The following is a 15,725-nucleotide window of genomic DNA, read 5'->3' as shown; positions in this document are numbered from 1 at the left end:
TATGAGTAGATGAATCATACAATATATATTAAATTTTCAATATCATGGAGTGTCTACTGTTCAAGTGATGATATTAATTGGGAAAAAAATGAGATACTGAAAATGGAATGGGGACATATGTGAAAGCTCTGATGAATCTGGGGTCACTAAAACCCCACATTCTGGAGTCTTCTTTGCCAGCAAAAGTAGCTTCTCTGTCCCTGTATAAGGAAATTAACTGTGCATCTTGAGGGAAATATAATGGCTGTGCCTAAGGCAGCTGCCTTAAAAGACCCCGGTGATCGTCCTCAGGAATTATCTTCCATATTTATGTGGTGGTACTTGTATTTATTATGTCATAATTTTGATATAACAGATCTGGAGAAAGGAGTTAATCAGAAGACAATAATGGTCTAGGAACAGGGGGAAAATATGCCCCTAACAGTGAAAAATGCCAGCTTGTAGTCCTAGAAATTTGAATGAAAAGTTTTAAGGCTTACAATAAAAGCCACAAAATTTCTGGTACATCTTGCACATCTATCTATCAATCATGTGCATTCATGTAAATATTTTATCATATAAAATACATTATTTATATTGATGAATAGTAATAATCATATAGTTGCTCAATCACCTACCTCTATACTTTGTATTTTATAGGGCATTTCTCTTGGCTTAATATCCTCAGCGTATAAAGAAGCACCTTCATTCTTATGTTGTACTTGATAAATCACATGCTCAAAACCAAATGAAGGCTCCAAGGGCTCAATTCCATAGCTTACATTTTCAAACTGTAGTAAGCCCCTACAGATTTCAGAATACATTTAAATATATATATAATATATATAATATATATAATATGCCATTTAGTCAGGTTTTTGTTTAATAGTATGTAGATAATTTTCAATCTTAATCTTAGGCAGTAAATTAGGAAAAAATTCCTCACCATAAACTTACTGAGTGGCATGAAATAGTAGTGCTATTGGGATTTGCCTAGGTATCAATATTTCATGGCCTCCAAACATAGCAAAAGTCTTAATTCAGAATAAGGGTAGGACATTACAAGAATTTCCATACCATGTTTTTCCAAAGATTGTTTTCCACAATAAGGCATGCCTCACATTAGAACTTCTAAATATAATTTATAAATTAAAAAATTATTTCTAAAATAATATTCCACTTTGTAGATATAAAATTATATATCACAACCTGAGTCCAGTACATGTGCTGAGGATCACCATGGAATCTGGATAACCTTCAATATACCCTTGGTAGTAGCAAAAATTCTGAAAAATAAAAGATAAAGTACACTTATCTCTATTAGACTAACTCATGTTAAAGGTACTATTCCCAAATATTTAAAACAAATGCTAATTGGTGCATATACTTCAAATACTCATTGTTTCCAAAACAAATTTATAGGATTATTAGATGAGCATTTGACTCAATTATCCAATAAATTTCCCCCCCGGGTTCACAAAGAATTAATACATTTTCATATTATTTTCCTGTTATAAATTAAATATGTGATTCTGGGTCTTTAGGATCAAGGAAAAAATCATAAAAAAGCAATTTTTTTCATACTCTTCAGGCTTACTTTTACAAAAACAAAGCCAAACAAATTCAAAAAGACAAACTTTTATTTCTAAAACTATTTGAGTGTAACAGCATCACAGCTTGCATTGGATTAACCCTCCTACCAATTGCAAGAAATATAAACTCTGAAAAATAATTTTGAGCTCCAACTATGAAAGCTGGTAGGAAAAGGTAAGAGAAAGCAATCAATACTAGAAAGAAAAACATGGTATTTATGGAGATTTGCATTAGTTTTCACCTGAGGGCACTCCCAAGGCAGTACAGCACAAGGTAGCTAATGCTCTAAGGCAAAAACTGCAATGAGATACCACTTCACACCAGTCAGAATGGCCATCATAAACAAAGCAGCAAACAACAAGTGTTGGAGAGGTTGTGGAAAAAAGAGAACCCTAGTACACTGTTGGTGGGATTGCAGACTGTTAAAACCACTGTGGAAAACAGTATGGAATTTTCTCAGAAAACTAAAAATGGAACTGCTTTTTGACCCAGCAGTTCCACTGCTAAAATTATATCCTAAGAACCCTGAAACACCAATCCAAAAGAACCTATGCACCCCAATATTCATAGCAGCACAATTTACAATAGCCAAGTGCTGGAAGCAACCTAGGTGCCCATCAGTAAATAAATGGATCAAAAAACTATGCTACATTTACACAATGGAATTCTATGCAGCAGAAAGAAAGAAGGAGCCCCCACCCTTTGCAACAGCATGGATGGAACTGGAAAGCATTATGCTAAGTGAAATAAACCAGACAGTAAAAGGTATATACCATATGATCTCACCTTTTAACAGGAACCTAAACAACAAAACAAAGAAACAAGCAAAATATAACCAGAGACACTGAAATAGAGAACAGGCTGATAGTGACCACAGGGGAGATGGGAGGGAATTTCAGGGGAAAAAGGGAAGGGTTTGCAGGAACAAATATAAAGGACACATGGGCAAAAACTAGGGAGGGGGTGGAAATGGGAGGGAGGTGGGGAGGGCTGTGGGGGTTGTGATGGGATGGGAGTAAAAGTCAGAAAACTACTTGAACAACAATTAAAATAAAATTTTAAAAAATAAAGAAAAAACCAACATTTGCTTAGGCTGGGCTGCTCAGTTGGTTATATTATCATCCCAATACACCAAGGTTGCAGATTCAATCACCATCAGGACACATACAAGAATCAACCAATGAATTCATAAGTAAGTGAAACAACAAATATATGTTTCTCTTTCTGTCTCTCTGTCTCTCTCAAATCAATTAACAAAAACAAACAACAACAACAACAACAAAACAATCTTAGTGATTACATTTTCAGGTTCCTAGAAATTGAGGTACAATAGCCAAGAAAAGAAGGCAGAACAGAGCAAGGTCCCAAAATGTGGGCTATGAACTTAGATGTAGTTCTTATTTTACATCTAAACTGAGAATATGTGAAAGAGATCACAAGTAGTGTAGCAGAAACTAAGGCCAGAAAATCTAGAAAAATTGAGAAGACATATTGGCTGTTTCTGGACACAGAAAGGTAGAGTTTTGAAAGTGGCTCCAGCAAAGTTAATTGTCTGGTGGAATAAGAATGATACATTCTAGAGTAATGAAACCTAAAGTTCATTACTCTAGAATGTATCATTGAATATAGCCAGTATGATTTTAAGATATTAAATATGTGCATGTGGCTCATAGTCCAGAGAAAAATGAAAAAAAAAGGAACTGATTCTGAAATAACTCAAGATTTTGCCTTAGTAAAAAAAAAAAGGTTTAAAGCAGATATAAAAGTGTGATCTAAAACAAAAGGTAAACTTTGGCATAATAAGAAAGCAATTAGGAAATTCAGCAGAGAAATAAAGTTTATAAAATTCTAAACCCTGAATTCTAGAAAAAAAATAATTTTAAAATGTAACACACTGAATCGGTTTCACTGTACACTGGAGAAGGCAAAAAAGTAAAAAAATAAAATAACATATAGACTTATAGAAATCATCAAATTTAAAAGAAAACTAAGAGAAAAGAACCTTTAAAAATTGAACATATCTGCTGCAATATGTGGGATAATGTTATCTAACATGTTTAATTTAACTCCCAGAGGAATAAAAAGAGAAAAGAGGTACAAAATATTTTTAAATAATGACCAAAATTTCCCCAAATATATTTAGATAGAACAATTTATAGGTTGAGACACTGAATATACAAATAGACAATGGCTAGGTCATACATAAAAATGGAATTCTGACACAAAATCCACTGCAACCTGCCCAGGAAATCAGTCAACACCCTTACAGACAAGAGGAAGCCCAGGAAGCCAGCTTGCTACAGTCAGACATTGTAGGAAGCCATATTGCTGTCTCTAGTAACAATACAGGAAGCTAAACAATAACATATGAAGTAAATAAGACTTAATTAAAAATTTTTAGTTTACTTAAATTTTGTCTGTGCTTCCAACCTGAGACCAACCAGAGAGAGCTGAGTACATATCCCTAAACAAATACACAGGATGCTTTGCTTCTTGTTAGCCTACCTATAGCTTTCTCAGCCTGACAGGGGTCTCAAGAATTAGAAACTTTTGGTTTAAGGTAAATAGTTATAAGCCTAGTAAATAATGCATATGTTAAAGCTTTTGTTTCAGAAACTACAGATAAGGCACATCCTGGCTCATGGGAGAAACAGCCGACCTCCTGGGGCACTGCTAAAGATTACCACCTGGGGACAAGTGGAGGTACCCAGGCCATTGTGTTCAGAGAGAGATAGATGACTGCCTCCCCCTGGGAACAGCTAACCGCCCAGGAAGAGATTGCTGCGGTTTCTTTCACCTAATTCTCCCTGCATTTCAAAACACCTCACCACACCTTGTTTATTCCCTGTTATAAAAACTTTGACCTGGAAAGAGAATGTAAAACGGTTTTTTTAGGGTGTGAACCTGCTGCCTTCTCAGACCACTGGCCATCTGAATATGCCCATAAAGATTCAATTTCTGTCTCTGCTTATTGGGTTTGGCAGATGACAGGCAGCACAAGCTCCAGTGCCTTTTCCAGTTTCAAGCCTACCCACTTCCAAATGGGGCATACCTGAAGTTTTCTTTTTTTCCTTACTCTATGAAGCTTTCTCACCTTCTGCCTGTTTTAGAGTATTAAAATCAATGATCCTTATGATTTTATTAAATTTAGTTTTAAATCCTAGCTCTAGAAATCATACCCTTCCCTCTCACATAGATAGATAGATAGATAGATGATAGATAGATAGATAGATATCATCTATCTAGATAGATGATTGATAGATAGATAGATAGATAGATAGATGATAAATAGATAGATAGACTCCTCAGAGACCTAGCCTTTCCCCCAGATAATAAGTAGACCCTAAGGCAGCAGAAGATAGTAGTAGGGACCTAATGGGCACATGGTCCAGACCTTTGGCTGGCTAAAGATAACATCTAACTTTTGAGTTGGGTTTTTAGAAGTATAAGTTCCCCATTTCCAAATTAGCTAATATAATATTGAACTATTGTTTTTCTTTCTATACTGCAAACTCCTGATTGTGGGCTAGTGCACACAGACAGGTGGACTCATGGGAAATTGTTGGCTCCCAGTAACAGCAAGTGACAGTGGCTGGCTCCCTGGCAATGGCCAACTCTGAATAAATAGCTTTTGCTTATTTTCGTTTCCACAAGCTATAAGGAACTGAGTGCCTCATAACAAACTGATGGAAACCAAAAATAAAGAGAGAAACCTTTAAATAAACCAAAGAAATGTAGCACATAACTTTCAGAGAAATAATAATACAAACAATAATATTTCTCTTTCTCTTTCTCTCTCTCTCTATAGGTAGATAGAGATAGATTGATAGATAGATACAGATATATGTATAGACAGACATAGACATAGAGCCAGGATACAATGAAAGAATAAAATGCTAAGGAGAAAGAGCTCTGGCACACAGAATTATGTATTAAGAAAAAATATTCTTTTTTTTTAAGATTTTATTTATTTTTTAGGGAGGGAAGGGAGGGAGATAGAGAGAAACATCAATGTGCAGTTGCTGGGGGTTATGGCCTGCAACCCAGGCATGTACCCTGGCTGGGAATCAAACCTGTGACACTAGAAAAAATATTCTTTAATAAAGAAGATATGGAGAATTGACTTCTGGTGTGACAGAATGAGGAGCTCCACAAATCTGCTCCCTAGCAAAACAAGTAAAAATTATGAGTAAACAATCACTTAAGTTCTCTGGAAATGGTTGAAAAGACAACCTATCCTAAGGAAAAATGAATAAACAGCTAAAGACTATCAGCAGATGAAAGGATGTTAGAGAAATGGACAGATTGCAGCTTTTATCTGATTAACCTTTTTTCCTGAATTCCAAACCCCTTACCTACACTTTTTTTCTTTCTTATAAAAAACATTGGCTTGAAATGGAATGTAAGACAATCTTTTAGGGTACATAGTGCATCATTTTCTCAGATTTCTGGACATCTGAGTAAAGCACCGATAAAGATTCAATCCCTGTCTCTACTTATTGGTCCCAGTGGTGACAGATAGCACAAATGCCAACTTTTCTGATTTCAGTATTATGTATTGTGCATAATTGTATGTGCTATACTTTTGTATAACTGGCAGTGCAGTAGGTCTGTTTACACTAGCATCACCACAAATATGTGAGTAATGTGTTGTTCTACAACATCACAATGGCTATAGTATCACTAGGTATTAGGATTTTTTCTCCATTATAATCTTACGGGACCACCATAGCACAGGTGGTCCATCATTGACTGGAACATCATTATGTGGCACATGACTGCATTCATTACATTTGAGGCCAATATTCAACAACTCATTTCATTCAGATTACTAATAAAGCATTCTTTGCTTTGTCATTTTAATTATACATTTGTCTTTCCTGGTTATCTCCTGAGAGACAGGAAGTAGAATTAGGTGTTAGGTACAGCAAAATTATATAAAATTCAGGTATGGGATATTGTGCTTATGTATCTCTTTGTCTCTCTGATTCTAATTCTCTTCCCTCTTATACACACACACACACACACATTTGTGTATGTATGTCATAACTAATAGGGCAAAACTTCTTTTACTGGCCCTGTTTGCCAGAGATAGCTTGTCTGACTTTTGTTTTATGAGCCTCTATCCTCAGGACTAGAAAATTACTGAAGCACCCTGAAGGTGCAGAGGTCACATCTTACAAAACCAGATGTGCTAGACTACAAAACCCAAGCCCTCATCCAAAGATAACATCAGAACAAGATGTAGCCTGAACAAACCAACTGAAACATCTTGCTGTACAACTACCCCAATAATGTAATAAAAGCTCAATACCCCTACATTTTGCTGCTGGGTGTATTTCTCCAGAGCATACCCCTTTTCCCCCTGGGAAAGTGAATAAAACTTTGCTGTCTGCCTTTTCTTCTCTTTGTGAATTATTTTATAGCCTGTGTCACTGACCACCCTAACAATAACATGGTTTGACTATGCATTATTTATATAGCTCTAGAAACTACTCCATAGATAATTCATATATTTGCCTAGTCTATTCAGAAAATTTAAAGCAATTATTCACAATCTCTATTATTTATTCTGTTAAAAGCTTAGTTTCTATAAAAATGTTTTAATTTCAAAGTACTGGTAGAGTCCCAACATAGAAATCAATAATGCAAACAGAATAAAAAAATAGAAGTTTGCAGGGTAGGGCAAAGGTAAAAAGGAAAATGGTATTTCAGGCATGGGAAACTCATGCAATTGTATGAACTCTTCTCTATTATTTTTTCCAATAAATTACAGACATTAGAAAATGAAGCTACAAGTTCTCCCAATATATGAAAATTTAATATATGACAAGGTCTGTCCAGAAAGTATTCAGCCATGTAATATGAAAAATAGAGACGTTTATTGAAGAAGACACAAGATACAAGAAACATCGTACACAGGACAATGATGCCTCAGTCTCTTCAAAGACACATTTAATCCCAATTCTATGTCAAAATCTCAGACACAGTAGTTTTTGGAATCCCCAGATCAGCTTCTAGTTCTCACACTGTCAGTCGCCAATCTTTGTGGATTACAGCCTGTACACGTTCAGCATTCTCAGGTGTTCTGCTTGTTGCAGGCCTTCCAGAACATGGATCACTTTTAACAAATTCTCAACCACCTTTGAAGCATTTGTGTCACAATTTTATTTGTGCTGCACTCATTGCATCATCCCTGAAAGCCTTCTGAATCATGGGAATAGTTTCCATGGAGGAATGTTTAAGCTTAACACAAAATTGGATGCAGATTTGTTTTCTACTCGCTCAGTCATTTTGAATACAATGGCCACACTGTACACATGCTCATTCAATGGCATCTACCACCCCCACTGACTAGTACAGTGAAGTCATCATTGTTCACACATGCACATTCCAGTCTACTCTCCTTGGCTGCCAGATTACATCAATGTTGTGCAAATAGTTCTTGTTATATTAACAATAGCTGGACTTTTTCCCGACAGACCTCGTATACTTAAATATACATAAAAATTCCATGTTTATTTACTTAGTCCCTAAAAATACTTCAGAAAAGTCTTTGGATTCTCCTCTTCTTTCCAGATTTAGCTTTCCTAACCTAAGTCATGCTTTTTCATTTTAAGTATGTCTCAATATAGTCAACCCTTTGGCCATATAAGTATGTACATGTAAATCAACATGAAATAATAGCTTAAAAACAGCACAACCATTTTTGATTTGGATAATTGTCTGTGTAATAAGGCTTACTCAGGACACATCATCAAAAAGAAATGGTTAAATTTATTCCAAAACAAAACATAACTTTAACCCCTTGTATTCCAGCAACAAATGGACCCTAAGTAAGGCGATCACAGAAACTTACATAACAAAGGTAGAACAGACAATAAAAACCATACCTGAATCTCTTGTTCAAAAGGTTTCATATGTCCTGTGCCATTATAACCATAAATTCTAAAATTATGAGGTAAAAAAGCTCTGTAAAATAGATGAAAAGTATTTAATGGAAAATTTGTTTCCTAAGCTTATTTTGAAAAGATATTTATTTTGTTATATTTCTTATAAATAGGTAGATAAGCAGAGGGAGAAGGTGAGGGGAAAACAAAGAGATTTAGTCTCTGATTTTGTTCTTGCTTTACTCAAGTTCTGAGTTTCCAGTCCTCCCCTCACTCACTCTGCTGTTGTACCATCTTTCTGTTGTTGTTGTTGTTTTTTTTAATATAACAGGCAATCTATTGCCTCAGGGCATTTGCACAAGATGTTGCCCCTTCCTGGAATGTTCTCCAGCATGGCTCATTGGCTCATATACTTCAAGTCTTTCTTATATATCAACTTCACAGTGAAGCTCATCTTGATAAATTTATAAAAAATGTAACTTTCTCTATCAACAAGCATTGGATTTCCAAAGATATTTTTCACTTTGTTCTATATATTTGCTCAAGCATTTTAACACTCTTCCTAATTTACAGGGACCAGGAAAAGTAACACCTGCTTGAGTGTGGTTGGTAGGATAATGATATGGGTATAATAACTTACAGTTTTAATGTGAACATTTCATCTAAAATGTCATATGGTATGCTTGAGTGTGATATTGTTATGTTACAGAATTACATACCTATGATTTTTTAATAAAAGAATTTTTTAAAAGATTTTATTTATTTATTTTAGAGAGATGGGGAAGAGAGGGAGAAAGAGAGGGACTGAAACATCAATGTGTGGTTGCCTCTTGCACACCCCATACTGGGGATGTGGCCTGCAACCCAGGCATATGTCCTGACTGGGAATCAAACTGGTGATGCTTTGGTTTGCAGGCCTGTGCTCAATCCACTGAGCTACACCAGCCAGGGCCATAATAAAAGAATTTTTAATAACAAAGTGGCATTATTTTGCCAGATCCTGTATTTATTTATTATATCATTATTAGAATCATCTGCTAACAATATAAACTGAGAGATTCATATCCACTTTGTTTACTAATGTATCTCAAGTACTTAGGAAATAGCAAATGGTCAATAAATACTGAACTAATAAAACAAAAATTCAATAGATTAGATGGCCAGCTTACATTAAAATATAATATTTGTAAATGTGAGAAGAGACCTGACCAGTGTGGCTCAGTTTGTTGGATATTGTCCTACAAAGTGAAAGGTCATGGGTATCCCTGATTAGAGCATGTACCTGGGTTGCTGATCGGGCTTTGGTTGAGGCCAATATGAGAAGCAACAGATCAACATTTCTCTCTCACATTGAGGTTTCTCTCCCTGTCTTCCCCTCTCTCTAAATAAATAAATACAATCTTTTTAAATATAAGGAAAATATGCTTATAAAGCTCTATAAAGAGAAAGGTAGGTGTAAGTATCCCATTTTCATTTTCCCGAGCAACTATAATATAAAGATGGAGACTGGCATGGCAGTCTGGATTTGTTGAAGCAACTTGTCCAAAAACCAAGCCACTGACAATCAGAGCAAAGATTTTTGTCCTCTTGTCATGACAAAAAAGAAAATGACCCACAGTGAAGTGGGACTCCAGGGAACACATAAATTCTAAACTGAAAGCCCTATGAAGAAATTTAGCTGGTGATATGCAGGCACTGTTTTTTGGCAGAGAAAGGAAGAACCCAAATATCGATGCTTGTCCATGTTTGTCCCAAGGAGAAAGTCACTAATTATTTGGAGGCTTAGACACAAGCAGATATTTAGGGGTTTATGTAGGCTGAAATAAAAATATTGAACATTTGAAATGTATTAAATACATAACTCCCTTTCCTGTAAAACATTTGCCAAATTTCAGAAGTGATGCAGATGTCCAAGATGTTAAAAACATTTAAAATCTTTGAAAATAAAAGCAAATATTTTTTCAAAATTGATAATACAGAATCAACATGCTCTATGTAATTCAAGCATAGTAAAAAAAAGAAAAGTTACATACAAATATTTTTAAAAGACTGATGAAAATTAAAATAAACCAGTGTCAAAGGATAAAGAAAAAATATTACCTTCAAAGAAACAACAATAAGACAGAAAGCCACCATGTCAATAGAAATAAAACTGGAAGACAATGAAATAATAATTTAAAAGAACTAAAGTCACTTTTAAAAGTCATCCTAAAATTTATTCCAGCAAAAGCATTCCTAAGAATAAGATTAAGTAAAGATTTAACAATGAATACAAACAAACATAATTAAAAAAGAAGCAGATGTGTGATAGAAATACAAAGAATTCCTGATACAGGGACGTCAACTACAGATAAAAACAGAAATGCAAGAAGAAGTGAAGAGCACCAGAGTGGGTAAATTTATGGTTACATATAAAGGAATATTAAGTTTACTAAAAATAATAGTAATCTCTCTTTGGGTTTTAAAGGTATGCAGGACTATGACACATAAAAAAATAATGAAAAGGTAGATAAAAACAAGTGGAATTAAAGTTTAAATGTTCTAATAATATAGGGTAATTGGTAAAAGCAAAAGTGTGTATTAGATTCAATAACTCAGGAGTTAATATATTAATCTACAGAAACCACAAAAAGAAGAGTAAAAGGATGTATACAAACTTAATAGAGAGAAAATGGTGCAATATAAAATAATAGATTCATTAAACACAATGAAAGCAAATAAGTATAAAATAAAAAGTACAAAAGGAAAAATAATAAACTGACTTGAAAAATATATGGAAATCAAAGGATGAAGAAAAGTAAGAATATCTTAGAAATGTAGAACAAGACAAGGTATCAATACGTATTAGAGAGTTGTAGTAATTAATTCTGTGTGGTATTTGTATTGATAAATAGGGCTCAAGAATAACCATAAACTAAAAGAAGAGAAAAAAAATATAGGACATCCCTCAGAAACAGCCATTTGATTTATGACAAGGTTTACATTACAGTACAGTGAGGAAAAGGTTTTTTTTTTTAATAGCATGTGCTGGATCCATTAAATGCTAATAAGAAAAAATAATAAAATCTTGACTCCTATGCTCACAAAATACACAAACATCAACTCTGAATGAATCCAAGCACTAAATATGAAAGTGAAAACAATAAAAACCATTAGAAGAAAAATGTAGCTTAAATTCATGACTGTATGTAAACAATAATTTATTTTAAAATATGAAATATATAACTACAAACTAAACATGTTAACTTAAACTGTATTAAAAGATAGAATTTAAAGCTTGATTTAAAAATTCTAGACTAAATAAAAATTAAAAGGGGAAAGTAGTAAATACATAGTTAACAAATACTAAACAAAAAAAGCCAATGTAATTATATACCTATCAAATATATAAAATTTAAGATACTAATTATGAGAAAATCACTACATAATGTTAAAATTTTTATTTAAAATGCTTACAATCTCAAAAATGTACAGGATGGGCAAAAGTAGATTTACAGTTGTGAATACTAGCAGTTTATTCTTGAAGTATATTTATTAATTATTGTATTATTTCCCATACAAACAACTTTAAACCTACTTTTGCCCTACTCTGTATAATTCAAAATTTAGAGAATACAAGGAAACTGGTTAATTTGAAAATTATTACAGAAGATCATAACACATATATATTACAAAGGAACAAAATAAATAGAAAAATCAGTGTGGATATGGAAGAATTTTATGATTAAAAAGCATTGTAAGAACAATTGTAGAATATATACCATTTTTTAGTACATACAGAACATTTATAAGAAGTGAATATATATTACATCTCAAAAAAGCCTCAACACTCTTAAGGGATTAAAATCAGAGAATATTCTGTGATAAAAATTATTAGACATAATAATTAGAAATTGCCACATGTATTGACACCAAGATGAAATGAAATAATTTATGGGCCAAAGAAGAAATGTTATAAAAAGTAGAAAATGGGAGCACTTCCAGTGAAGATGGGTGGCAGAGATAAACACGGCTTGCATCCTGACACAACCACATCAAAATTACGACTAAATTATAGAACAGCCATCACTCAGAACCATCAGAAATCGAGTTGAATGGAAGCCTTACAACTAAGATATTAAAGAAACAGCATCCACTCAATCTGGTAGGAGGGAATGAAATGGGCTGCTCCCACATCCATGCATGGTGGATAAAAATTTGGGAGGAATATCTTAGAAGTGAGGAGTCCCAGCCCTACGAGAGGCCCCTGAGCCCAGGTTTCCAGAACCAAGAAGATAAGCTCCCAAAACTTCTGGCTGCAAAAACAAGCAGGGCTGAGTCAATGAAAGTAACTTCTGGAGTCCCAAGCACCTCCTCTTAAAACCCCACACACAGATTAATCAGACTCACTCCATCTGAGCTCCAGCACTGGAGTAGCAGTTTGAAAGGCACCAGTGGCATATAGTGAGGAACTGGAGAGTCTGGCATCAATGTGAGAGCTGGAGAATAGCTTTCTCTCAGACAGAAAGATGGGCAGAGGCAATTGTCCCTTTTCTGAACCCACCTGCTGAAGAGCAACAGAGCTGCCAGATGGGTGCCACATAGAGAATCCATCTATCAGGGTAACACTGTTTGCCCCACCCTGGAGATCCTCCAATTTATGCAAGCCATTAACAGAGACTTTTCCATATGAATGGCTGGTCTTGGCTCATGCTTTACAACTTCCTAAATCCTCTCAAACAAACAACAGCAGGTCTCAGTGAGTCCACAGTCTCCATACCTCTTTCTAAGTGTCCCCAGACCCAGCACTAGCAGCAGCCAGACTCAATTCATAGCTTGGCTTTACCTGGGAATCTCCAAGCCCAGCACAAGTGACAGCTTTCTCAGATTGCTTTATAGCCCAGGAGGGGTGGCCCTGGGCAGAACACAGGTGTGGGCTGTCCTTGGCCTGTACCATCCAGGAAATCCCAGGGCCTGTGCACCCAGTGGACAACTACAGACCATATCAGAGCACCACCACCTGGACCCTGCACAACTGACCCTCCATGGAGGGTGGAGGTTGGTGGTCAGTCATCACAGCCAGTCCTTGCAACTGATAAGCCTGGGTAAATCCCTCTCATTGACTTTCCAACAGCAATCAAAGCTCAACTACGAAAGAAGGGTATACTTAGCCCACATGAAAGGTGCACCTCGAGTACCCAGGTTGGATGGTAGGAAAGGCTGTGCCACTAGATCCTACCGAATACTTACTACATTAGGCCACTCCACCAAGGCAGGGAGTCCTAACAGCTCTAGCTAATACATAGAAACAAACACAGGGAAGCTGCCAAAATAAGATGACAAAGTAACATGGCCCAAATGAAAGAATAGCTCAAAACTCCAGGAAAAGAACAAAACAAAAAGGAGATAAGCAATCTATCAGATGCAGAGTTCAAAACACTGTTATGGGTGTCCAACCTTTGGCTCTGGGGCTGCAAATGGCCCAAGATGGCTATGAATGTGAACCAACACAAAATCATAAGTTTACTTAAAACATTATGATATTTTTTGTGATCACATGTTGCAATATATTTAATATGTGTCCTAAGACAACTTTTCTCCTTCCAGTGTGTCCCAGAGATGCCAAAAGGTTGGACACCCTTGGATAACGATGCTCAAGGGACTTAGTGAGGACCTCAACAGCATAAAAAAGATCCAGTCAGAAACAAAGGATTCACTAATTAAAATAAATAATAGTTTATGGGAATACAAATAGTACAGTGGGTGAGGCCAAGAATCAAATCAATGATTTAGAACATAAAGAAGCAAAAAAGAGAAGGAGAAGGCGGAGGAAGAGAAAGAGGAGGAGGAGGACGAGGAGGAGGAGGAGGAAGAAGAAGAAGAAGAAGAAGAAGAAGAAGAAGAAATCATAACAACAAGAAGAAAACAGAATTAAAAAAAATTTAAGATAGTGTAAGTAGCCTCTGGGACAACTTCAAGAGATCCAACATCATAGTGGTACCAGAAGGAGAAGAGAAAGAGTAAAAAAATTAGAAACCTATTTGGAAAAATAATGAAGGAAAGCTTCCCTAATTTGGTGAAGGAAATAGACATGCAAGTCCAGGAAAGCACAGAGGCCCAAACAAGATGGATGCAAAGAGGCCCATTCCAAGAAACATCATAATGAAAATGCCAAAGTTCAAAGATAAAGAGAGAATCTTAAAAGCAGCAAGGGAAAACCAGTTACCTACAGGGGAGTTCCCATAAGACTGTCAGTTGATTTCTCAAAATAGACTTTGCAAGCTAGCAGGGATTAGCAAGAAATAGTCGAAGTCATGAACAGCAGGGACCTATAGCCAAGATTGCTCCACCCAGCAAAAGTATCATTTAGAATCAAAGGGCAGATGAAGAGCTTCCCAGACAAGAAAAAAATAAAGGAGTTCATTATTACCAAACCATTATTATATGAAACATTAAAGAGAATTATTTAAGAAAAAGAAGATTAAAACAAAAGGAACATGAACAATAAAAAAGCAATACATACATATTTATCAACAATTGAATCTAAAAAAACAAAGCAAACAAGAAGAACAGAGATAGAATCATGGATACAGACATCATTTTGGTGATTTTCAGATTGGGCAGGGTGTGGAGGAATGGGTAAAGAGGTGAGGAGATTAAGAAGTACAAATAGGAAGTTACAGAATAGCCATGAGGATGTAAAGTACAGTATAGGAAATAGAGCAGCCAAAGCACTTATACGCATGACCCATGGACATGGACAATGGTGTGGGGATTGCCTGAGGGAATGGGGCATGGAGGATGGAGGGTACAAAGGGGAAAAATTGGGACAACTATAATAGCATAATCAATAAAATATAATTAAGAAATAAACCAGAATATACTTGCTAATGTTAAACTGGAGAAAATTCTACATATCCAAGATGTGATGGGCAGCTAAATAGTATTTAGGGGGAAAATAGCTTTAAATTAAACTAGATTTTTATGTAACTAGAAAATAAAAATGGTTGATGAGTAATTAGAATTCATTTGAAGTTGAAAACAAAGATCAAAATAACACCAAGAAATTTAACAAAGCAAGAAATAATATAAAAACCATTCAATATAGATGGTCAACAAAACAAAAACTAGTTCATGAAACAGTTATTAATTTCACAAAATTATGGTGTGATTTGGCAAAGGAAAAATAAAACAGGGATGAAATAACTATTATTGGAAATAGCAGTTTTTGAAAAACTAAGACAATACTATGAACCAAAATTTGAAGTGTTAAATTGAAATGAA

General features: G+C 35.1%; 1 protein-coding gene across 1 annotated transcript in view; it reads right to left on the bottom strand.

The window, feature by feature from the left end:
* The window catches only part of ADAM2 (ADAM metallopeptidase domain 2), a 92,597-nt gene extending 79,542 nt beyond the window's left edge, over positions 1-13,055 (bottom strand). The window contains exons 1-4 of the mRNA XM_045821797.1: positions 13,006-13,055; positions 8,466-8,544; positions 1,189-1,265; positions 618-783 (exon numbers count right to left, since the gene is read on the bottom strand). Coding sequence (XP_045677753.1) covers positions 618-783; positions 1,189-1,265; positions 8,466-8,544; positions 13,006-13,055 — 372 coding nt within the window. The remainder of the gene's footprint in view (positions 1-617; positions 784-1,188; positions 1,266-8,465; positions 8,545-13,005) is intronic.
* Positions 13,056-15,725: the final 2,670 nt, after the last annotated feature.

This window comes from Phyllostomus hastatus, unplaced genomic scaffold (genome assembly GCF_019186645.2).
Source record: "Phyllostomus hastatus isolate PE091 unplaced genomic scaffold, TTU_PhHast_1.1 phas_scaffold_46, whole genome shotgun sequence".
Taxonomy (NCBI): Eukaryota; Metazoa; Chordata; class Mammalia; order Chiroptera; family Phyllostomidae; genus Phyllostomus; species Phyllostomus hastatus.
This window is presented reverse-complemented; position numbering and strand designations above follow the sequence as displayed.